Below are 24,980 nucleotides of genomic sequence, written 5' to 3' on the forward strand. Positions count from 1 at the left end.
AATAGCATTGAGCCCCTGCCTGGTTCGTCTGTGTGTCCTTTTCCAGGGGTGTGGGACAAGATCCTGGAGCCTGTGGTGCGGCTGCGTAAGGGCGCCGAGATGCTGCGTCTGTTCCCCGACTACCTGCGAGGGGAGGAGATGTTTGGCCTCACCGTGCAGGCTGTACTCCGCATCACCGAGTCGGTGAGGCATCTTCTTTAACGGAATAAACCTACGTCCTCGTCACCGCTCTCTTAGATCTGTGGTATTTGATCAAAGAGCTTTTTTTAGGTGTAATAGCTCGCTGCTTTGGTGTTTGTGGGAATTATGTATATAATGACTTATAATTTAGAATTTGTTTTATGTTGGTCTGCTAATGTAGGGTGAGGAAATTGGTGTGCTGAAAAACGGTCTTCCTTTTAGTGATTGAACTGCAGTTGGTTTGGTTGAAGAGTTTGCTTCCTATGGTATACTTGTTTTGTTTTGTATTTTGAATTACAAGGAGTGCATTAGGACACCTTCTATGCTCTGCTCTTGACGTGCAAATGAAACAAAGAAACCAGATGCAAATGTGTGATAAACGCTGAAGATCATGGCTGCAATCGCTCTAAGCCACTGCCATTGGAAACAAGCATTCAAAACACTGCCAGTGATGGTCGGGGATGTTAAGCATTTGCATAAATACTAAAAAACACTGTAGAAGTAAAACATTATAATTGGGGTTTAACCAACAACACAACAGTGGAATGGAGCTTTAGAATATCAGCGAAATATATTGAGAGAGACGTGCGTGCAACGCGATAGAGGGAGTGACACGCAGCACAAGAGAAGCATTGAGCATGATTGATATACCATAGAGAAAAACAGCAGGAAAGGCAGTGAGAGAGAGAAAAGCAGACTTCACAATATTCACACTTTTCCATTTCATCTTGCTATTATTTCACATTTTCCTGCATATAAAATACAATTCGGCCCTGAAAAATATTCTGATGGATTTACTATGCTACATAATGACAGAGGCAGGGACAAACTGAAGACAAACCTTTCTTGTTCAGCACATTGTTATCAACTTCTTGACAAGTGAAATATATAAGACATGCAAGTGTTAGGCAAACTCGGGAGCAGTCCTTGTATACATACGCAGTGCCGGAATCTGGCCTTTGGGTGCGTGGTGTTGACGGGCGCTCACGCGAGGGTGCTGTGTGCCGAACCCACGTGCGCGTGCAGCTGCCCGGCGTCGAGTGCTGCCAGAACTACATGTTCCGCTATGGGCGCCACCCGCTCATGGAGCTGCCCCTGGCCGTGAATCCCTCGGGCTGCGCGCGCACCGAGCCTCGTCTGCGCTCCCACTTCAAGAGGTGCGGAGCAACATCCCCACCTGTCTACCCTCCTCTCTACCTTGGGGACCCTCCTTCTACCCCTCCTCTCCACTCTGCCCCCACTACCGCCCCCCCTCTCCAACCCCCTGCCCCTTACAGTAGTTACCCGGTTGGCGGCATTCAAGAGTGTTGGCGCGAGTCTTCTGTTGTTGCTCTGGAGACAGAGAGATTGATGATCGATGTTTGGTCGCCGGGTTGATAGCATCCGTCGTGATTTCTCGCATAACAGAGTGGGGCTACATGAAGGCTGGCCATAGTTGTAGTATTAGAAAGGTCTGACAGAGTCCTTGTGGTTGATCATGTCTTGTTGCTCCCGTGCTAGGCCTCACACCCTGAATAGCAGCAGCAACTCCAAGTCGTTCCAGAGTACGATGTCGGGCGAGCTCTCCGCCCCCTACAGCAAGCAGTTTGTCTACTCCAAATCGTCGCAGTACCGCCGCATGAAGACCGAGTGGAAGATCAACGTGTACCTGGCTCGCTCCCGTATCCAGGTGTGCGCACGCTTCGACTCGCAGCCGTGACGGCAACAAAGGCCAGCAGGCACACACGGCTTAACGTAGTTGTCTAAGCACAGAGTTGGCACTGCTGGGATTCTGGTTCATATCTGGGTAAACTTGGAAATTACTTAAGTTTATGTTATTCCATTTCAGAGGACAGCACATGTTGCCTTTTAACGCCATCAAACACCCACGAATATTGGTTGAAAGTTCTATTGAAGTGATTACTGAAGTAGTGGTAGTGTGGTTTCTTAGTTGACTGTTCCCTGACATGATTTGCTGCCCATAAATGCAATGGGTATCATGCCACCTATAATATTATTTAAATATGAATTAAATAAAAAAAGAACTGCATTGGTGGCAGTGTACAACCATTTTTTTTAAAAAGATGTGACTATTCCTTTACATAGTCATACAACATAGAAGGCTAATGATTAAGGCAGTAAGGTTATATTCCAAAACAGGTTAATGGTTCCCAACCTGTACTCTGCAGACCACTGGTGATCTGCAAGTTATGGGAATTTGGCCGTGGATCTGTGCTGCATATTGTGTTTTTCATACAACACCAGATTTTATTCACATTGATACTTCAGACTTTTATTGTGCCTTTTAACTCCAGATGGTCAGGAGACCAGTGTGCAGTGTTTTAGTGGGGTTGGGAGAGGGGGGCTTGTGATGGATGCACGTGACCTGTGTGCACAGGGCCTGGGACTCTACGCATCGAGGGACATCGAGAAGCACACGATGGTGATCGAGTACATCGGGGAGATAATTCGCAACGAGGTCGCCAACCGGCACGAGAAGCTATACGAGTCCACGGTACCTGCCCTCTTGGCCGTCTGTTCTCTTGCCCAGCATCTTTCATCCCATGTCACCAGTTGAGAGCTGACTGGAAGCATTACATACTCTACAGGTTTCATTCCTGTAATTATCTGCGTACAATTTTTAGTACTTTTTTCGGGGTGACATACACATTTTTGATCCATTGAGTGGCAGTGACAGAGAATCCGTCTCACATTCATAACTTTTAGAGAATTAAATTATAGTTGCTTGGCTTGTAATCCCTCATGGGTCATTACAATGAGATCCATTATTTTGTATATACAATGGATTTAGACTACAATGGGGATAGCAACACCCAGTGATCAGTTACATTATTGGACACTCGTGCAATTCTGGAATATTCAAAGCACAATAATGGCCTACACGTGAAAAGGGTCAACTTGTAAATTACTTGGTACCTCTGATTTGTTTTGCGACACATACTTACAGCAGAAATATTGTTTTTAATGCTGCCTGCTCATAATTGCACAGGAAAATAATGGCTTTCTGTGAAGCTTCGTTGTTGTCATTGTGAATGTGTCGTTTGAATAACCCCCTGTCTCTGGGTGGTGTTGTGCACTACTAGAACCGTGGTGTTTACATGTTCCGGTTGGACAGTGAACATGTGATCGACGCTACGATAACAGGAGGGCCTGCCAGGTAAGGGGCATACTCGATATCTAGGCAATGTGAATTTACATGAAAACATAGAAGCTAGGCTCAAAAGGCTAATACCAATCAGGGCACTGAGCTGGTACCATTGATAACTGATGTTGTGATTTGAGGGTCCCACCTAACCTTGTCACTATTGGCTATAACGAGTCATATCCTGCCTCCCTTAGCTCTGAAGACCGACATTTTTTAAAACTTATTTTAGATAATTGGAAGACACTGAAATGTTCTCTATCAACTATAAAGGAACACCATTCAGTGATGGGTAAGAAGATGAAATGGTCACTAAAAGTGGTGCTTTTTCACCAGAAACCAGACCAACTCCATTTTGCCAAATTGGCACTGTGTGTGTGTTTTGCACGTGTTGTGCTAATCGTATTGAAAGCTTCTCATTATCAGCACTTGTGTGATCTCTTCACGTGTGGAAACATAATATCTAAAAGTTAAACAACATTGAATTAGGCCATAAAATGTGAATTTTGAATAGTTATTTTCCAGTAGCATATAATTAAATCGTGCAAAGATTTGGCTGGATAAAAAAAAACCTCGTTGTTTCTCGTCAGCAGGATGTGGCCAATTAAAACAAATGCTGCTGAGCAGTCTGATGTAATGGGAAAGAGCCATCCACGACTCAGCGGTGTGTCAAACTGGGGCACACAACGTATGTGCTGCTGTGGAAAATCAGGAAATAAAAACTAAAAATTACTCGTGTGAGTAACTTGCGCAGTTAAAAAAACACTCTGAGTAGTTTCACAAGTATTTGTGTTGCTGCTTGAAGTGAAATTGAAAAGTGTCTTCTTGCTCAAAGAAGCAATGGCCGCTGCCCGTCTCCATTGGCAGCTATATGACGGAGACCAGCCTCCAAAGAACCATCACTCTAAATTAACCGCAGGAAATCTCATCGGGCCGAGTCAACTCAATCTGAATTTTAACTCACAACCTTCCAGTTGGACGTCGAGTGCTTGGACCACAGTCCTATCTAGCCAGATTTGGTGGTTAGGTTGTGGATAATTATAATCCTAGTAAGCAGTGTCCATTTAAAATCCAATTATATAATAATAATTGTTGCTGTCATCTTGTGTTCCACAGATACATAAACCATTCATGTGCTCCCAACTGTGTGGCCGAATTGGTGACATTTGACCGGGAGAACAAGATCATCATCTCTTCCTGCCGGCGCATTCAGAAAGGAGAAGAGGTGAGAGAACCACATTTTATGAATAAATGTCCTCATTATCCTGGAATCCCTCAACTTATTTTCAAAATGGTCCTACATTGGAGTGTTATGCAAATTCATTCATGCGTGTTTTGCATGCAGGATAAAAGGTTTTTTCAATAAAAATGCATCCAATATTTACTGAAATGGGTCTCTCCTAATAAGCAAATTTTCTCCTTCCACATCATTGCACATAGGAATTCTGCTGTACCTTGCTGTTTGATTTTTACATATCCCACAGTATATATCTGAATAGTGCTGAATGTGGTGACGCGTATCTGTAGGTTGTTTTTTTAGACAAAACGGTGTCTGAGCTGTGTAAATCTGAGACGCCCTAACTTCCCATGAACTGTAAAGTGATCAGAAGGTGGAAATTCACCAAGTGGGATCAAAAACCGGTTTGTGAACATGTTGAGTGTTTTTCCTCTATTGTGTTTATTCTTTGCGTTTCCTCCCAGATGTAAGTAACTGCTTTTTAAAGGCACTGGCTAAATATCCAATGGATAGCCCACCTCAAAAAAGTATTGAGGCTCACAGGATTGAAAAAATATATAAATATCTGATTGTTATTTAACACTTAGGTTACAGATTCCAACCCTGGTTTCATCACCTGCTCATTCTTAATTAATAAGTATGACTTTGTGGGAGATCAAGGGTAGTTGTCCCTTGGTAAAACTGCTGTTGCTATAATAATTGGAATTCTCACCACAAGCTCAGGGCTAACAATAGAAAAGTGCTGCCCAGTACTCAGTTGGGCGGTAGTGCCCATGTCCAAAGACTGGGCTTTCTAAGTCGGCCGACAATGCTAAACAGTGGCCTTCATGTCTCTTGTTGCCCACAGCTGACCTACGACTACCTGTTTGACTTCGAGGATGACCAGAACAAAATCCCATGTCACTGCGGGGCCATCAACTGCCGTAAGTGGATGAATTGATGTGGCGGCAGCAGACCCAGGTTGCCAGGATGGTCAGCGTCTCGCTAATGACGGACCCTTTTAAGCCGGACACGTTTTTTTCTGTCGTTGTTTTTTTTTGCCCCAAGATGCAGAACCATCTGCAGACCTTTATAGAATTCTCCCAAATATTGAGGAAGTCTAGTTGAAATTTATTAGCTTTTCGATGTGCAGCGGAAAGTCCCTAAGCAGAGATTTTATATTGAAAATAATAAGAGCAGCCTGCTTACCAAATGTTCTCCACCTTTAAGGTGTAAAAAAAAAAAATTGGGCAAGTCAAAAGGGATTTTAAGAGCAAAGAAATCTCACAGACTGAAGAATGTACTAAGGGACTACTTGCACTAAATCGACCTAGCTTCTTGCTCATCAGTTTCCACTTGGCTTCAGTTTTGTAATGAAAGACGTTATAGCAAGCTTATTTATATTCACAGGCAGGGATTCGCGTTGAGAGTTAATACAAGTGACAGTGGGGTGCTGTTTCTGATAAAACGTAAAAAAGAGAAAAATCATTATAGAGTTTATCATGTACAAAGTACTGTAAATATCATGTGTGTAAAGCAGGAAATGGGCGTGGGATCGAATCGACCAAACGTGCTTACCTGGCTCAGCTAAGAGTACTAGTGGGAACAGGTGCGCTGGGGTGGGTCGGTTTGTGGCTGTTACTGTGAATTTACTAGAGGTGGCTCTGTAACAGGTTTTAATAAACTATTTTTCCATGTGTATGTTGTAGGTAGTTGTGTCTGAGAAGCTTGCCATGACATTTTTCTGACCTTAGTTTTAGGCTCATTGGAATGCTAACACCACTATTGTGCAAGGGTGTGCGTGTGCATATTCCTTTAGGTTATACTGGATTGTTTTTTCCGTCTTGCTGTAGTTATGTGTTTGTCTTTTTATTTGCTTTCGATGGATAATTTGGAAATTGTTTTGCGTAACATATTTTGCTGTTTGCTGTTAAGCAGAATTGAAAAATTGTGTGTATAACTGTTTAAGTGCTAGCAGTGGACTGTATACAGTAATTACATGCCTTTTTCACAGAAATTGAATGTATATGGCATGTTTTATTTTGTACTGGACAATGGAATTCAATGTGTACATAGTTGTCTGTATTAAAATGTTTAACCCTGGGGTTTTCCTGTACAGAATGGTGATATATCACTCGTCCAGTGGGTATCGCTGGTTGTTGCCATGTATGTATGGAATCATGTCTAAAACTCTACTGAAGAGGTTCTTGACTGTGTGAAAGAAATAAAGCAGTGATTATTAAATAACCTTGCATTACTAATCTTTTAGCAAAGCCCTTTGATTTATAGATTGTAATGGCATAATAGAAAATTACTTGCATTGCCTCAGTCCTTGTTGTTACACCAATGCACCATTTTTGAGGATCTTAAAGCCCATTGAAAGGTTGCTCCAGAATCCAAAAGGCTCTTCTAAAGTGTTTGAAAGTGTCCTTTTAAAAGTCTAAAATTCTATCACGATGGCCTTACATAGTAGACAGAAGACATTGAGAGAAAGGAGAGTGGAGTGGACAATTGTTTATAGCTTGTTTTTCTAATCCAGGCAGGATGGTGCATTGGTAACACTTGTGCCTTTAATCGCAGGAAGTCCCTGGGTTAGACTCCTGACTCGGGCATCCTTTGTGTTCGGAATTTGTATATTCTCCCCCTGTTCTGCATATATTTCTTCCAGGTTCTCTGGTTTTCTCCCATAGCTAAAACAAATCAATAACTGGTGTTGGCCACACACCCCCATGCTAAAACAGTACCTGTAAATTAATTTCGACTACAAATAACAATACCCTCTACTGTGAAATTGAAAGCACCCTCCTGAAAAAGTCCTGACACCTGATGAGGCTTTCCTGGATAAACAAGCATCGTAATAATAAAAGAGAGACCCCCATCGCATTCCAGCCATATTTGTATGCAGATACATACAAATTAGCGGAGCCTTTTCAAAGCTTAATATGCGTTTTGCAACAACTTATATTGTAAACTATAAATAGCAGCACACACGTGGTTGACTCGTATGGCTCGGCTTTCCATTAGATTACCCTTTGCTCTTCTACCAACGTGAAATCAAAATGACACATTCCTGCCGAATCAGCTCAATTTTGGGATTAAAATTACTTGTCCATATATATTTGGGGAAATCTTGTTATACATAGCCATTTTATTTACATATTTGTTTAGTCTTTGCCAGATAACATGGGTTTAACTTTAAAATGTGTGTGGCATTACCTGACAGTGGATGGAAGGTCCTACCCACTGCACATGAGATTACATCTGGAAAAAGATGAGGAAATCGACACCATTTACAAATCGTTTATTAAGCATTTTGCAGAGCACAGTTACGCTGATTCACCTACAAGAACTACTGCCGCGACACGAGATTCGCACACAAGGTACATTGCAACACTTTAATTAAAAACACTGGTAAAGGCATTTTTATGAAATTTACATTTCAAAATGCGAGGAAATAAAAAAATTAAATACTTACGGTGTTTTAAATTAAGCACCTTTTTGGCATTAAGTAATTTTGTAAAAAGGCGACTGTTTAAAATCACTTAACACATTTAGGGAAATTAACTACAGCCATTCCATTTGGCAGCTTAAACAGCTGGTGATGAAATATTCAAGTTGTAAACGTTTACTAAACAACCCTACCTCAGTGTTATGTATGTCTTTCCTTGCATTGTTATGAGGAAATGTGTACAGCATCACAGGTATTAAAAGTATTGCGTCATGGAGCCCACAAGCAGCCCTCGTCTTCAGATTGAGGTCCACCGTGCTGCAAGGGTGCCTGGCACCAATCTGGAAGCCATTTGTGCTCATTCTCCTTTGCTTGCACTTGGCCCTGCTGAAGTCCGAAGTTCGATGCAGCTGAACGAGGACGTGTGTGCCTTATTTACAGCATCCTGGCACCGCCAAGACATCAGCTCGTTGCAGTTTACGTTTCACAGTGAATTTGTTCCTCCCAACAACACCTTGGCTTCTGCTTGTTCGCTTGTGGCGGCAAGAACCTCGTACCTCTGTCCATCGGCACTGGGTTCCAAGTGCGAGACGGTCAATCTCCAGGCCATGCTCACTCCTCCACCACCTGCCACTGCTGCTGCTCTGAGCCATTGCAGATCTCCATGACCACACGCCCCTTGACGTCCGTCATGCTCTTCACCTGCAGGCATTGGCCCAGTGACACCTGGTAAAGCCGATTGAACTTCTGGAGAAAGACAGCGCAGAAGGTACTCCGATCAGATCCGCTGAGGTTATGAACATTTGACTCAATCATGAGGTTGCAACATTGGACCTCCTTTGCCAGTACCAAAATATGAGAATAGGTTCTCCCCTTTTTTCTGGCAACAAAACAGGTGTTAATATGTTAAATCACCAAACTGAAACCTTTCACAAGTGTAGTGGGTACTTCTCACTGGAGGCAACATGTTTATTACACGATAATCGGTACAGCCCTGACACGAAGGGGTAACGGCCCCTTCCACCCGATACACAAGGAGGTAGGTCCTCCCGGTCTAGCGTGACCTACACATCGGGAGGGTATCTTAGATAAGGGTCCTATGGCTAGCGGGTCCTAAAGTGGCTACTCTGACCTGACCCAGCCAAGGTCCTCGGGTCCGGCTCCGACTCCTAGGTCTTCAGGGTGATCTTCTGTCTTCAAGTCGACGACAACTGCCGGTCCCGGCTTTTATACCCATTCCCGACTCACTCCGCCCCTAGCCACTCCTCCCTTCTGGAACCTTCCAGAGGGACCTGGAGTGTGATGTCATCCCCCAAGCCCCCTCTTGGGGGTCTGGGGTTTGCACCTCCGGTCACGATGCTCCCTGGGGGTTACCTCGGCCCAACGGCCCAACTATCTGGCTCAGCCTCTCTTCCGTCCCCTGTTGACACGGGGCCGTTACTACAGGCTACGAGTAGCGGCGATTGCACAGCGCTCAACAATGCCGCTACACAAGGAATCATGTCTGCATTAATCACAATACTTGTGGTCAATGCATTGGTCCATGATGCAGCTGCTCACCCCGAGCTCTCATTACTCTGATAGTGCTTGTCTTTGTGCTGTACGCCTTTTGGCGTCCTCTGGTCTTAACACCGATTTGACACTAGGCTCAAAAGAAAGCTGTCTCTGATGTGGACCAATCAGTTTCAAAGACAATGCATATATTATGAGTGTTTTTTGTTTGCATTCTGACCACAAGTATTGTGCTTAATGTAGACATGATTCCTTGTAAAAGGTTTCAGTTTGGTGGTCGAATATCTTAACACCTGTTTGTTGCCAGAAAAAAGGGGAAAACCTATTCTCATGAGGTTGCAAGTCGAAATTTCGATCAGTTTGAGTTGATTTCCCCCAACTTTCCACTCACATTTATTACACAGTCAACAGTCGTCATCCTATGGATATACTGGCCCAGTTATGGATGTGTAATTTACACTTGGCTTGGTAGTACCCCATTGCTCATTTTGGTAGAGATACAATGACTTGAATTCTTTATTACAAGCAGGCATGACATGCTATTCTGTTTGTACACATTTACAAAATGCAGCCACTCCACTCCTTTGTCCCATGGTGTTTACCAACACCTTTTAACCTCAGATTTCTATATCCAGATCCTCTGTTTAGCTTAAGACTGTTAGAACTTTTTTACGTCCAAGTAAACATCTACAAAAAAGGCTAAACGATTTTAAAAATGTTAAGACAGAAAAAGCTCTCCTTATGAAATGATCATTATTGAAGGTGAATTTAGTTCATTATGGCTTATTTTACCGAACTTTTCCCTATTTGCCCTTAATGTTTGTTTTCTCGTGGTTTTGTTTTCCACTTTTAGATGTTGTGACATTTAAGTTTTGAATCAATGAAATCATACTGGTAGGAACCTCCTGGTTACACCAGCCCACAGGGGATTATTGTGTCCGTCGTGCAGGGAGGGAGGGGCTGGGTGGGGGGTGGGTGGGTGGGGTGGGGCTGGGTGGGGGTAGAGTGGGGGAGGGGCTGGTCACCCCGTGGTGCCATTATAAAACTCAACGTTCAACCTACTCACGCCGGCTTGTGCCCGCCCTCACAGTCGGGCATATTTGCGGAATACACCACGCCGCCGTTGACCCTGGCCATTAACCGAGCAACCCAACGTTCCTACCAGCTCCCTCCGCAGGAATGTGTAATTTGATGCTGGACAGTTCAATATGCAGTAACTCTGAAAGCATTTGGGCAATCCCGATGGTACAAGCTCATTCAAGGACATTGAGCCATAACATATATATTGTTTTCAATAACACTTCCCTACAGATGCCTCTTTTTCAATAACTTGAGTACGAAATATGTATATTTTTTGCTCAAGGACAAAGCTAAGGGTTGTGAAACTACTTAGTGTTGGCAATCCACATAGTTCTCTCTTTCAAACTTTTTTTTTCACATTGAGATGCATTTAAACAAAAACTAACCAGACAAAAGTACAGGTTTCGGGAAATTTCAGCCCATCAATAACATTTACAGCCCATCACTAAAAAAATGACACGAGACCATTTTGCATGGACCTGGGCTATGCCTTTAAATCTCTCATTCCAAACGACTTTTTCTTCCGACAGCGCCGCAGTGAGTGCACTGGCATTCGTTCATGTAATTCGTCATATCCAACTTGATGGCGTGTGATGAAGTCTGGCATTATAATTCTTGCTTACTTGCAAGGGGCACGATTGCCAGAAACCAATGCACGAAGCAGCAATGTGGAAAAGAGTGCAGTGAAGTGTGTGGTGCACGCTGCGCTACGAATCCGGTGGCCCGAATTAGATTCCCGCTCACTGCCGACACCAGTGGCGATTATCTGAACCGGTCCGGGCCTCCCTAGGTCGACTCAAACCCAAATGAGTACCAGGTACGATGCGTAAATATCGCTACGACGGAGAGAAAGGCGGCCGGGAGTGGTGTTGGCCACCCACCCCCTCGTGTGCCGTTCTGGCTTTCATAGGGGCTCGCTAACAGCACTTTCCCCAACAGTCTGTTAAGGCTATACGGGTGATCTTTATCTTTGTATCAGTGGCGGTACATGTCAGCAATAGGAATATAAGGGTGGTCAGCCACATAAGTGCTTGCTCTTAAGACATGACCCATATATTCACAAGGTTGTTTAGGAATATTTGTTTTGTGTGTATATGTGGGGCACAGTAGTGTAGTGGTTCGCACACTGTTGCAAACCTGGGTACCTGAGTTCCATTCCTGCTCATGGCAAACATTGGTGACAAATACATTCACTCGTCCTGGGCCTCCCCTCAACCTTGAATGAGTACCTCCTGCAGTGTGTAACTATCACCACGGGAGACACGAAAGCAGTCGGATGTGTTTGAGCCACACCACCCCCTCGTGTGCCATATTAGCCTTCATAGTTGCTCACTAAGAGCACTTGCCCCAACAGCCTATGGGGGGAACTTTATTGTATATACAGTACGTGTTTGTATTTGATGGCACCATACCCCCATGGTCCACTGCTGGGAGCCACCAGAGCCGTGACACTTCATGAGACGAGGGGAGGCACGTGGCTCCATCTCCGGCATATCCAGGCACAGGAGACTGGCCAGCTGTAGCTCCTGGCCCTCGTTATACACCCACACCTGCGAACAGAAGCACCCAGCTGGGAACTAACCCCAACAGGACGAATCCAGCCACTTGCATCCAGCAAACACATTACACTAAATACACACCCTGCTACGAGCACACACCACGAACCACGTACACACTTGACACCAATACCCGCCGCCATTCACCACTACGTGACGGTGATGTCACCACGGCACTGAGGCCAGGTGAAGTGTCAAAGGTTCGCTGACAGATCTCGGGACAGACCCAGGTGCCATGGGTTGGCTGACTGAGATGACTGGTAGATGCACTAGCTGTACCCCCTACTGTGCCAACTTGCCATATTTTAGCCGCCCGGCACTCTGCTGATTGTTGTGAGCATCGCTTCTCTGCAGTCTATTAACAGGACCCTGCGGGGTGGGCTGGTAGGAACGAATAACCAAAGAATATAAACATAATGTATTATTACACTTGTTTAGCCAGGAAAGCCCCACTGAGTCTAAAGGTTTTTGTAGGGTCCTGCCAAGTGTTTGCAGTAGGGGGCGATGTTGCTACACCGAATCGGACGATACGAAGGGAGAGTGTGAGGCCTAATTCTAGGCATTAGGCCGCTGTGAATTAATTTGTAATTTTAATGTTTTAATTATTTATGTAAAAGCTTAAAATGTAAATGTTTCTATTTAAAAACATCAGGGAATGTAACATTGTTAAATATTAACTCCCTTTCACACACGCGGGGGTACGATACGAAGGGAGAGGTTGAGGCCTAGTTCTAGGCTTTAGGCCTAGCTGTAGGCTTTAGGCCGCCGTGAGTTAATTTTAAAATTAAATGTTTTTATTATTTATGTAAAAGCTTTAAATTTAAATGTTTCTATTTAAAAGCATCAGGGAATGTAACATTGTTAAACATTAACTCCCTTGCACACATGCGGGGGTACGATACGAAGGGAGAGTGATAGGCGTAGTTCGAGGCTTTAGGCCTAGCTGTAGGCTTTAGGGCGCTGTGAGTAAAATTTGAATTTAAAAGTTTTAATTAAAAGCTATCTCAGGGAATTATAAGGGAATGTTACACTTGTTTAGCCAGGAAAGCATCATTAATTTAAATGCTTTAATTAAAAGCTATCTGAGGGAATTATAAGGGAATGTTACACTTGTTTAGCCAGGAAAGCGTCACTGAGTCTAAAGGTTTTTGTAGGGTCATGCCAAGTGTTTGCAGTAGGGGGCGATGTTGCTACACGGTCGGACGGACGGTCGGACGGACGGACGGACGATATGATCTATTGTGGGCTGGTCCACTTCGTTCCTACCAGTAACAGGACCCTGCGGGGTGGGCTGGTAGGAATAATACTTAGTACCGGTACAGGGATATCGACTGGGTATAGAGGAGTTAAAGAAAACATTACTGTATTCTAGTGTTTAAAGTTTCGCCGTGAGGCGCCGGAAGCGACGGCCATCTTGTTTATTTCACAGATCGCAGGGGGAGCGGGCGGCCATCTTGTCGGACAGGGTCATGCCAAGTGTTTGCAGTAGGGGGCGATGTTGATACGCGGACGGACGGACGATATCTATTGGTGGTCTGGTCCACTTCGTTCCTACCAGTATAAACCTGCAACTAAAACACACCCTGATAAAAGTCCGAACCCAACACATGCGCGCATACAAATACTTTGGGAAACACCCACACGCAGCGCATACTCATCATGCATCCAACACAATGAAAAACACCAAGCAGCACTGCTTCATTGCTGGCATCAACTCTCAGCAGATTGGTCCAGAAGCAACTGCGTTCAATGCTTTCCCAGTCAGCTTCCTTAATCTACACGTGTACATATACAGTTTGTCAATCCACTGCTGGATGAGGGCACCAAAACAACATGCAGGTCGTTGGTCTTATTTTGACCATACTTTAACACACTCGTCCATGTGAGTTGGTGACAGTACAGGGACTTACAAGTACATCGATGGATTTTTCTGCAGTGGCCTCTGCTCTCTACTACATAGCCCTGTTTAACTATATCTAAAATGTGTAGCATGGTGTAACCCATCCAAACACTATCCAGGCTCAACCCTGATCTCATAAAATCAAGCCCTAACTAACAATCGGTCATATTCCAAATGGTTTGGGTCGTAGGTAACAGCCTCTTTAGCTGGTGGCCACCACAAAGGACAAAAAAAGGAGATTGTAGGCCGATTTGTGCTCTGCATTGGGCTCGAGGCTGCTGGATGAGCAGCCTACCACCCCCAGAGGCTGCTAGGTGAGGAGTATGCTGGGCTACAGAAGCTGCTGAGTGAGGAGGCTACCAGCATCGAGGCTGCTGAGTGAGGAGGGTGCTCACACCTGCTCGATGTCGCCACTGTCGCACGGGCGGACAACAACGAGGCCGCCCTTCTCGCTCGGGTCGTTGTGCGCCACGAGGCACTTCCCCGTCTGCAGGTGGCGCAGCTTCACAAGAGAGCGCAAAAGACACACGGGGCACAACAAGAACACAGGCTACATAGCGACACCACAGGCATTCGTGATATTGCACTGTACGCGGTAGGTATGTAACAATATATACCACCTGTGAACCAATAAATTGTTGTAATTCTCGGTCGCAATTCCATAAAAATGGATTGCTTCCCTGGATTAGTCTTGTTTGCACTTTCTGATCTGTGATGCCGGTCTTGTGTATTGTCTCTTGTTGTGATTGTACTACTTGTGATAGTGGTCTCTGTTTTGTTGTAATGTCTGGTTTGTTCCATCATGTCTGTCTCACTGCAGAGCTGTCACCTCCACATTGAAATACATGATCAAATGCTAAATTAAGGACTCAATTATGTAACTTTGAATATACAGCATTACATTGGTACATCTAAAACCTAAAGCAATTAGCCATCGGATTCCAATATATTTTCAGTCAGCCTCTCACCACTGGTGACAGTGCGGAGGCAATGCGAGGATACAGGGAAGGCAAGTGTAATGCTCCCAATTTTCACTGCCACAGTCATTATAGATATGGGAAAGCATAACATGATTTACTTAAATCACCTTTTTCTGGTAAATTTTCATATTTCAACTGATTGGAATACTCCGCAAAGATTTGGCCAAACTTGTGAATGCAAGACCCTGATGAAAAACTTGAGACTTGCTGAGGATTCCCAAAAGTAGAATCATTGTCAATCATTTCTTTGGTATCTGGCCTCCATCAGAAAGTTGCGAGTTCAATTTTTGGTTGGAAGTCAATTCAGCCAATCTCTCTCGACTAAAATAATTGAGTACCACTTTGTGCGAACTTGTAATACAGATAAACCAACTATGGAAATTCCACATTCTCATGTTCAAGAACATATGTAATTTCCATCACTGGCTCAGGATACAGAAGTGCACAACTGATTTTGAAAGACACTTTACTTTATTTCTTTGAATTCTTCACACGTGTGTAGTTTTATTAAAAAGCAAAGCTGATATTTGCACAGCTTTACTGCTTCCCACAGTGGAAATGTATTTGAACCGATGCATCATCCTCATAATAAAAAGGCTTCTGAAATTCATGTTCGTCACCAAATATGAATGTTAAAGGCGCAAGACTCACTGCAGAACCCATGCAATGTCACACTGCTCCCACTGCTCCCAATATTGCTTGTGAATTGAAAAAGCCTCCAAACTTTGGAAGTATGAGCTGAAATTAGTTCATTATAACCATCAATATAACAGTCGCAGATCATTTTCAGCTTGTGCCAACAAAGACTATAAAATGTAATTAAAAGTTGGACCCAGGTTCTGCAGGCAAAATGTGTTCTTGCTGTTTTGTCCCACACACTTATTGCAGCTGCCCGTTTTGCTTCCCCTCGCCATGTGACACTTATCACTGCACCAATGAGTCCATCAGGTGAGGGGCAAGGGCGAGCTGTACCCGTCCACGTTGCACAGGCTTGGGCCGCTTGTGCATCTTGCTGAGGACGGCCTGGGGTAGCTGAGGCCGGCCCACCTCGATTTCGGGGTACACGTTTTGCAGGTACCAGCGGAAGGGCCTGCAGCCAAGCCGCTCTCGCAGAGCCTTCCTCTCGCTCACGTCACCGTACTCGCGCTCTCGCAGCTCCGGCCGCAGAGCCAAGTACTGCTCCTGTGAGGCGCAAGCAGACACACATGGGACACGTGTATACACACACGGGGCATTTCAGGGGGCTTTGTTCCTGTAGCCCAGCAGATGTGCTGGTGTACACACAGATGACATATGAAAGGAAGTATTCACAAGTCCCAAGTATCGCCTGCTTCGGGTTTGAGAGGAATGCCTTCCAAGTCACACCGCTTATTGGCTTTGTGCTAACACGCCTTACCCCATTTGGGTGAGGTGAGACCAAAAGGAATGAGGCAGGGTGGGGTGAGGGGGTTGGGGAGGTTTGGAGCGGGGTGTGATGGATGTGATGTCGTCTGGGGAGGTGATTGGGGTTATGGGGTAAGAGTCCTATTGGATGGGGAGGGCTTGGATTGGAATGGCATCGGGTTTGCCGAGGTCGGGACGAGTGGGGTGTCATTACATTGGGCAGGATTAGATGGGGTATGGTTGGGAGGGACAGGTTGAGGAGCTCAGGATGGGTTCCATATGCTCTGGTAGAGCAGGAAGCTCGTCATGGTCAGTGTGCATTGCATGAGCACCTTAGAAAGTTGGCAGTACCTCACAATGTTTTCTCGGGTTTGGCCAGGGTTTTTTGTAAATAACGGCAAATCACTACTGTACATACCATTGTAGATTATCCTATCATAATGAACAAGGTTGTACTTCACATACCCTACAAGAATTACCTCACAATCAAGTCTCGCACTGGATACATTGCATACACTGCATCCTCCATATTGGTGCACATCAGACCGGCAGAGTTCAGTTTTCACATGAGCAACCCATTAACTCTTGACTTCATACTCAGTCATTCGCCCATCCTCACAAAGCCAGTCCGCTGTTATCAGCTACATATTATAATCTCCCCACCGTTGTTAACCTAAATCTTGAATAATCTAACCTTATATTGCTCTCAGAGTGATTTCCACCTCTAACCACCCCTTCCACAACCCCCAACCACAACCAAAATCAGCCCAACCCCATATGCAGGGCCTTAACAGAGAAAGGGGGTGGGGTGTAAGCAGGAAAATGTTGGACCTAGAGGATGGTGGAGGGGTTTAAGCAGGAAGTTGTAGAACCTAAAACCAGGGAAAGCTGCAAGAAACAGGTGGTAAAGAGGAATGTGTGTGGTCTAAATAGGAAGTGGGGTCAAAAAACAGGAAGGGATGGGGCCTACAGAGGAGTTGGGCAAGGACCTCAGGGGCCATCCGCTTAGTACGTATGCATGGAGGGGGGGTTATCCCAAACGGCGTACGTTTGCGTATGGGGGGATCTACTGACAATGGACGTACGCATAGGAAACGGGGGGGGGGGGGGGTGAAGCCTCGATAAAAAATTGTCTACATTGGCCTTCAAATGAGCCACAGTTCAGTTTCTTCAACTGTCAAACACGTACTGCTGGGAGAAGTAGGGACTGTGGGAGAGGTGTCCCCTAACAGACAAGAGTGCGGCCTCAACAAGATACTACATAGGAAGTGAGAGGGCCTAAACAGGAAGTGACAGAGGAAGGGACTGGAATAAACAGGAAAGGGCCTAGCCTAAAGAGGAAAGGGCATAAATGTGAAGGGGGTGGTGCATATGCAGGAAGGGGAGGGTCCTGAGGAAAGGGTGGGGCCTGAAGAAGAAAGCCAAGTGATCTCTGATTAAAACAGGAAGCCCCAAAAAAATGCAAACCTGCCAATCTCTTAAAATAACATCGACTTAAACGAAATCAATGCTGCTATAGAGGAATGCTTCAACAATGAGTGTTTTCTGTTGATTTAAGGAAATGAAAGCAAATACTCCCGTGCAACAGGGAGAACAATTTATGCCACGGATGCAGCCACAGGCCAATTAGTGTATTTTAATCAGTGGCAACACTTGTTCGATTCCCTGACTAGGGCACCTTTATGTGATGGATTTTGTACGTTCTCGCCCTGTTCTGTATGGGTTTCCGACCGAGTTAAAATAAAAATACAATGCGATTGGTGTTGACCAAACAATGCAGGACCCTCCTCAAAGTCTTTGGCCTCAGTGTGGCTGTCCTGGGTAAATAACTCTTAATCATCGTAATGCTAATTATGCTCGATGTGGAGTAAGTGTAGTGTATTGCTCATGGTTAATTAAAACGAGCAGAGTAAGTGCTAGCAGAGCTCCGGCATGTGCTGTGTGACGGCGCTGGTGCCGCCACTGGGAGGTGGCGCTTGCCTTGTACTCGTCGAGCCACACGTGCGCCAAGCGCAGAGAGTTGCGCGACATGGTGTCTGCACCGGCAGGCGAGCCGTAAGGACGTCGCTTGCGGAAGATGTGTCCAATCCTTGAGCATGGGATGATCTCCAGGCTCCCCCCGCACATCCAGATCTGTGTGGGGGAGAGTGCCGTGTGAAACGGCGCTAACTCAGCACTTTCCTACTGCTTCCTTACTACGTACTTGCCCTGTGACACAAAGGCAACTCTTGAGGTTATGAAGTGAAATCTTATTCGGACAATAGACTGTGTGGTGCTGTGGCCGTGAGCATGGTTCGCAATTGGAAGCTTGTGCATTAAAATCAAAGGCAATGTTCAACACATCAACCCTTTTGGGGATCAATAATGAGTATAGGTTCATCTTCTTGGTTCTTTCGGTAAAGTCACGTAGAAGGGAAGTAATAAAATAATAAAAATAAAACATAATAGTGAGAATTATTTCTTTTTATTATGTTTTATTTTTATTATTTTATTACTTCCCTTCTACGTGACTTTACCGAAAGAACCAAGAAGATGAATCCCTGCAGTCACGAAAGCTTTAAATCGAAGTATAGGTTCAATTTCGATTTAAATAATTAACCCATTGTTCTGAGCAAAACCTCACCTTTGCCTTAGGGTTTTTGAGCTTCCTTCTATTAGCTGTGTGCTACCAACACAAATGGAAACAGCATTGCACTCATTTTAACAGAAGCTTTAACTTACGAGTTGTCGTCAAGTGATAGTGGAATCAGTGTGGTTGTGTATTCGGTGGTAGGTTGCGACTTGGCCGCACCCTAAAAGATATCTCCAGGTTCTCCCCACCCCAGATGTCCATCCCACCGTCGTACTGGCCCAGCTTGTTGAAGTACTTGCGGTCCATGGCAAACAGCCCCCCGGCCATTGTGGGAGATCTGTGGGCAGATGCGTTATGTTCATTTGTGCCAATATTAGAATCTGTACACTTGGCAGCTTAAACCAAACTAAAATAGAAATACACCGAGGGAGATGAGAATGATATTCATTTGTGGTGATATGGTGAAACCTTGCTCTAAAGTTCCTCAGGGAAATGGAAAAATCAATCCAACAATTTATCAGGGATCAGTATTTCCTGTCATATAAAGCAACTCTTTCATACGGCCTATGTCTGATAATCTACTTGTGTTGCTGTCTAACTGTCTCTTATTTTATATCTCTGTTAAAGTATCTCTCACTGCATACCTCATGTTGTCTGCTTCTCTCTACATCCCCATGCCATATCTTACGCCACACATCCCACAGTGCCGGTCTTCACTTCCCTTGCGTCACAAATCTTCAGTCTCTCACTTGACACATCTCCCACCTCTCACTTTATGTGACCGGTGCTCAGTAATGATACAGCCACTATAATGTATCGTGAGTGAGCTTCAAGCCACTTGGAACAGGAAATAAGGAGAGTGAGAGATGAGTGGGATATTCGGAGTGAGAGGAGGGAGATGCTTGGAGTGGGAGGCAGGAGAAGCATGGAGTGGGAGGCAGGAGAAGCATGGAGTGTGAGTAGAAGCATTGCTTCGACTGTTGCAGATTGTTGGGCCTTGGCGCAGAACCATGCAATCATCCGAGAGCCAGGCCCCAGACATCTTTAGCGCCGGGCTGTCAAGTGAGGGTCACATAAAAGGAGGAGCCACTGAGCCTCGAGCTAAAGAATGTAATTATTTGAGGATTTCTCACCAGGTCCTGGGCACTGGAAGAGATTAAAGTTGTTAAAAATGTATTAATAAAAAACCGTGCAAACGAAACAATACTAATGGGAATGTAAACCTCAAATAAAAATCATTGCTTCTTGAATTAAATTATGAGCGAGGTTTTGGAATCCATCAAACTGCAGGGAAGTGGGGGGGGCAGTGAATGGCTGCGTGCCCAGTGTGGTGCACCCCCCGGGGTCTCACTTGATGGGTGCCATCTCCCCATCGGGGCCAGACAGGAGGCTGGAGGGCACTGGGTCCCAGCGGAAGTGCAGCCCCCAATTGAAGCCGCCGCGCACGAGCGGCGAGGCGGAGTACAGGAAGGTGTCGGGGTTCACGATGTCGATGATGGGGCACACAACGGTGGTGGGGTTCTCGGCAACACGTGCCAGAAGTGGCTCGAGCCAGGCCACGTTCACTTCGCAGTGGCTGTCCAAGAACACGAGCACGTCACCTGCACACGGCCACAACCACCGCTAGGGAATAAAGCGTCGAGTACGGGACATCCGCACCGATCCACGCGGTGCGAATAGTTGGAAGATCCGTTTTTGTGAATCCATGCAAGCATTCAAACGCACCATGGCTCTTTTGGATACAAGCTTCACACCAGCAGTATAGATGTTCTCTTTGTTTATGAACGTACAAATTAAAAGGCACAACACAACTTACTAGGGTTTCATTTTCAATTGTTATATTTTAATACTTCTAAACTGCAGTGGCGCAATAGTTCGTGCACTGCCCTATGAACGCAGTGACCTAATTTTGATTCCTGGACATGGCTTAACATCAGTGACGAGTGTTATCTTAAACTATACAGTAAACGTAGTGATTTTATTCATGTTTATTCAACAGTAAATATTTAATTTTTTGTGTTATTGAATAATTACATGTTAAAAGTGTTTTGTGTTCATTTGTGTAATTTTATTAAAAGTTGCGTATGCTTTTATCAGTTTAACACGTAGGCTTTCGTGACCAATATTCATAATACAGGATTTTTTTGGGTTAGACCGCGTAAATATATAAATGTGTCGTTAAACCTGCCACCACCTGAGACAGCCAATTAGCAAGGGTTGTCACGTAAACAGAAGATGCTAATTCGTCACTAGCACAACACACCGGTGTGTTGGAGAGCCAAGCCACAACATTTACAATCTGAGTGACGTTTCGCCAGTAATTATAATTAGCTTCATCGGGCGACAGCCAGATTTGTCGAGAAGTCCACCCGTTTCATTCCTTATGTGGGAGGCGTAGATGTGATGACAACACTTGTGCGCTCTTCTTGCACGAAGTAACCAACGGCAAAACACTCACTCAGATTGTAAATGTTGTAGCTTGGCTCTCCAATACACCGGTGTGCTGTACTAGTAACGAATTTGCTTGTTCTGTTTATATGACAACCCTTACTATTTGGCTGTGTCGGGTGGTGGCGGTGGGGTTTAACGACATATATTCACGCGATCTAACGTAAAACAAACTATTGCACTTTTATCGTTTGCAGTTTGTCAGACACCTTTGAGAGGTTTTAGTACTATTGTAAACACATTACTGTAATTAGCTTTCCAAGGTCAGGTAATGTTAGTTGATGTGCAGTGTGTGATGTCAATGTAGGCTTGGCAATCGTTCTTGCAGGCCTGGTGACAAATTCTCAGCCAATTGGAGAACAGCAACATCCAAGTGCACTGAAACTGTTCTTGTTAAGGTTGTTAATGATATAAGATTGAACACCGATGACAAAATTTGACAAAAAATTATCCGTCCTTGTGCTTTTTGACCTTAGTGCAGCGTTTGACACGGTTGATCACAATATTATTTTTGACAGATTGCAGAGATGGGTCGGCCTCTGGTACAGTTGCAAATTGGTTTAAAAGCTATTTGACCGGCAGAGAGCAATTCGTATCCATAGATGATCTGTCATCCTCAAAGACAGAAAATACGTGTGGTGTTCCACAAGGCTCCATTCTGGGACCTGTTTTATTCAGTCTCTATATGCTACCACGAGGCGATATCATCGGGAAACATGAGATTGAATTGCATTGCTACGCTGACGATACGCAACTACACATTTTGCTATCTCCGAATTATGTAAGCCCCATCAGCACCCTTATAAAGTGCATTGATATTAAATAGTGGACGGCACTGAATTTCCTGGCACTTAACAAAGACAAAACATGAGTCCTGGTAATTGGAGCAAAAGCTCAAAGTGATAAACGTCTCAAAAATGTTTGCTCGCTGACAGAAAACGCCAAACTGCAGGTTAAAAACGTAGGTGTTATGTTTGATCAGGATTTGAACTTAGAAGCCCACATCAGATATATCACCAAAACGGAATTTTATCATCTTAGAAACATCGCTAAAGTGCTGCCTTTTCCCTCTCGGTTAACTACTGAGAAATTGATTCATGCTTTTATTACCAGCATACTTGACGACTGCAATGCTCTCTTTTCCGGTCATCTGAAAAATTCAGTGTCACCCTCAACTTATTCAGAATGCAGCAGTATGGGTGGTCATGAAAACCGGAAAGAGCTGCCACGTGTAACACCTATTTTACGGTCCTTGCACTGGCTGCCCGTCAATCATAGGATTGATAAAAAAAAATTCTATTGGTTTTTAAATCGTTGAATGGTTTGGCACTAGCATACATGTCTTCTATGCTTTGTAGATATGAACCAACAAGATCCCTCGGATCCTCCGGTTTTAGCCTTTTAGTCATCACAAGGGCCAGGACTGAAACTCAGAGAAGCGGCCTTCAGTGTGTATGGTCCTCGCCTGTAGAACTTGAAAGGGGATCTGAGAGCTTCACAATCACTAAGCAGTTTTAAGTTAAATCGAAAAACTCACCTTTTTAAACTTGCTTATTTTAGAGTTATTTCTTAATATGCCTTTGACAGTAATTTATTATAATGCAATTTTGTTTTGTATGGAATTTGCTTTTATTCTTCTTGTGATTTAGTCTATTAACAATGTTTTTTTTTTATCTGCACAGCACTTTGAATGGCATCCATTGCACGAAACAGTGCTATAGAAATAAAGACTTGATTGATTGTGAATGTGTATCACTGGTCAAATGAAAACCTAAAAACAGCATAATTTTGAAGGTGGTTTTAGGAATCCATATCCAGTAAAACCTTGGATTGCGAGCATAATTCGTTCCGGAAACGTGCTTGTAATCCAAAGCACTCGTATATCAAAGCGAATTTCCCCATAAGAAATAATGGAAACGCAGATAATTCATTCCACAACCCAAAAATATTCATGTAAAAATTATTAATACAAAATACCTTTTTATATTTTTATAATTTAAATTTAATAAAGTAATCAAATGTATTCATTACTTTTAATCGTGGCTGGTGTGAGGGGAGACGAGGGAGAGGAGGAGAGGGCGATTGTTGCAGTACAGTTGTAATAAAGAACTCTTTCACTGTGTCTGTCTCCGTTGTCCTTTATTGGGTTCTTTACACTTGTCCCACACGGCCCTCGCTCAGAGCCTCCCCGCTTGGCAAGCTCGACAGCTGCCGTCGCTCCCGTAGCCTTTCTCCACTCCGATGCAGCTCCGCTGCAGGTTCCCTTGTGCAGTCCTCCGGCTGCTCTCACTGCAGCTCCACCGCTGCTCCCTTGCTCGGTCACCGCTGGCCGACGGTGCCGAGTCTCACCGTGTGGCGATCTCGCCACTCTCCACTCTCCGCCCTGCGTGGCCTCACTCTGTGTCTATTCCCAAACTCTCCTCCCGTCTCTTCCGGTTCTCTCCCTTAAGACCTTACCCCTCTCTCTCACGTGACCTAACCCCTCCCCCCGTGACGTCATATCCGCGAGGCCGTTTACGCCCGCATTACACCACCCTCCCCCGTAGAGAAAATTCCAGCCGACCTCGGCTGAACAACAACAAGTAATGCGAGCGAAATACAACCATCATACAAGCAAGGACAACGAAGCATACAATAAATATAACAATAACAACAAGAACACGAACAGTATAAATCAACGAAACGTAAGGGACTTCGACCGCGTGCGGGTCGCCGGTCCGTCCCGGACGGGCGGCGGCCCTCCTGCAGACCGAGAACGTGACGGGGTTTTAAGAGCGACAGGATTAAGTCCTCCTGTCGCTATTGGAGGCCCGCCAACGTCCCGGTCCCGTATCCCTGAAGGCCCAGAGTCGGGGGTGTCCCGCAATCGTGTCTGCGGCGGGGTCGGAAGGGCGGCGGGGCTCGGAGTCCCCGCAGCCGTGGTAGGCACACCCCGAGCAGAGTCCCTTGTCTCCTGCAGTGTCACGGCCGGCTTGTCTGTAAAAGGCACGACAGGCGCTCTTGCAGGGTCAACAGGCACGGGCAAGGGTGAGTCGGCAGCAACAGACCCCGGCAAGGCAACATCAGGAGATGACGCATCAGTTCGAGGGGCCACATATGGTTTCAAGCGAGACGTGTGAACGAACCAACGCCGAGATCCAAACCGAACACGTGCAGACTGTGGGTTGGGAACCTCGATGAGGCGAGCCGGCCCTTGCCATGGTTTATGTAATTTAGGAGAGGTACCTGGCCGCACCTGTGGGCAATGCAGCCAGGCCATGTCCCCCACCTTCCAGGGGCACTCCCCCTTTGAGCGTCGAGCACACCGTTCGTTCCGGGCCTGGGCTTTGGCCGTAGCCATGCGGGCCCCTTCCCGCGCCTCAGTGACACGGCGAACGGTGTCCTGAATGTAATCAGGAAGAGGCTTAGCAGGTCCCCTCACTCCTGTTCCCAACTGCACATCCATCGGCGGCATGTTTTCACGACCGTACATAAGGAAAAACGGCGAATATCCTGTAGCCGCATGCGGCGTCATCCGGTATGCCGAGAGTACCCCAGGGATATGCAAATCCCAATATGATTGT

The 24,980-nt window shown here is 45.2% G+C and overlaps 2 protein-coding genes across 10 annotated transcripts in view; one reads left to right on the top strand and one right to left on the bottom strand.

The window, feature by feature from the left end:
- KMT2C (lysine methyltransferase 2C) overlaps positions 1–6,785 on the top strand; it is a 177,061-nt gene extending 170,276 nt beyond the window's left edge. For all 9 annotated transcript variants that reach the window (XM_078617795.1, XM_078617848.1, XM_078617983.1 and 6 more), the window contains 7 exons: positions 47–183; positions 1,207–1,337; positions 1,681–1,849; positions 2,558–2,674; positions 3,264–3,337; positions 4,439–4,547; positions 5,407–6,785. In XM_078617795.1, coding sequence (XP_078473921.1) covers positions 47–183; positions 1,207–1,337; positions 1,681–1,849; positions 2,558–2,674; positions 3,264–3,337; positions 4,439–4,547; positions 5,407–5,499 — 830 coding nt within the window. In that variant the 3' untranslated portion in view covers positions 5,500–6,785. The remainder of the gene's footprint in view (positions 1–46; positions 184–1,206; positions 1,338–1,680; positions 1,850–2,557; positions 2,675–3,263; positions 3,338–4,438; positions 4,548–5,406) is intronic.
- Positions 6,786–7,823: 1,038 nt separating this feature from the next.
- Positions 7,824–24,980, bottom strand: part of GALNT11 (polypeptide N-acetylgalactosaminyltransferase 11) — a 43,794-nt gene continuing 26,637 nt past the window's right edge. The window contains exons 5-11 of the mRNA XM_078618471.1: positions 20,321–20,570; positions 19,189–19,306; positions 18,378–18,530; positions 15,987–16,196; positions 14,432–14,536; positions 11,991–12,128; positions 7,824–8,733 (exon numbers count right to left, since the gene is read on the bottom strand). Coding sequence (XP_078474597.1) covers positions 8,599–8,733; positions 11,991–12,128; positions 14,432–14,536; positions 15,987–16,196; positions 18,378–18,530; positions 19,189–19,306; positions 20,321–20,570 — 1,109 coding nt within the window. The 3' untranslated portion in view covers positions 7,824–8,598. The remainder of the gene's footprint in view (positions 8,734–11,990; positions 12,129–14,431; positions 14,537–15,986; positions 16,197–18,377; positions 18,531–19,188; positions 19,307–20,320; positions 20,571–24,980) is intronic.

The sequence above is a fragment of the Lampetra planeri genome, chromosome 1 (genome assembly GCF_965212315.1).
Source record: "Lampetra planeri chromosome 1, kcLamPlan1.2.h2, whole genome shotgun sequence".
Lineage (NCBI taxonomy): Eukaryota > Metazoa > Chordata > Hyperoartia > Petromyzontiformes > Petromyzontidae > Lampetra > Lampetra planeri.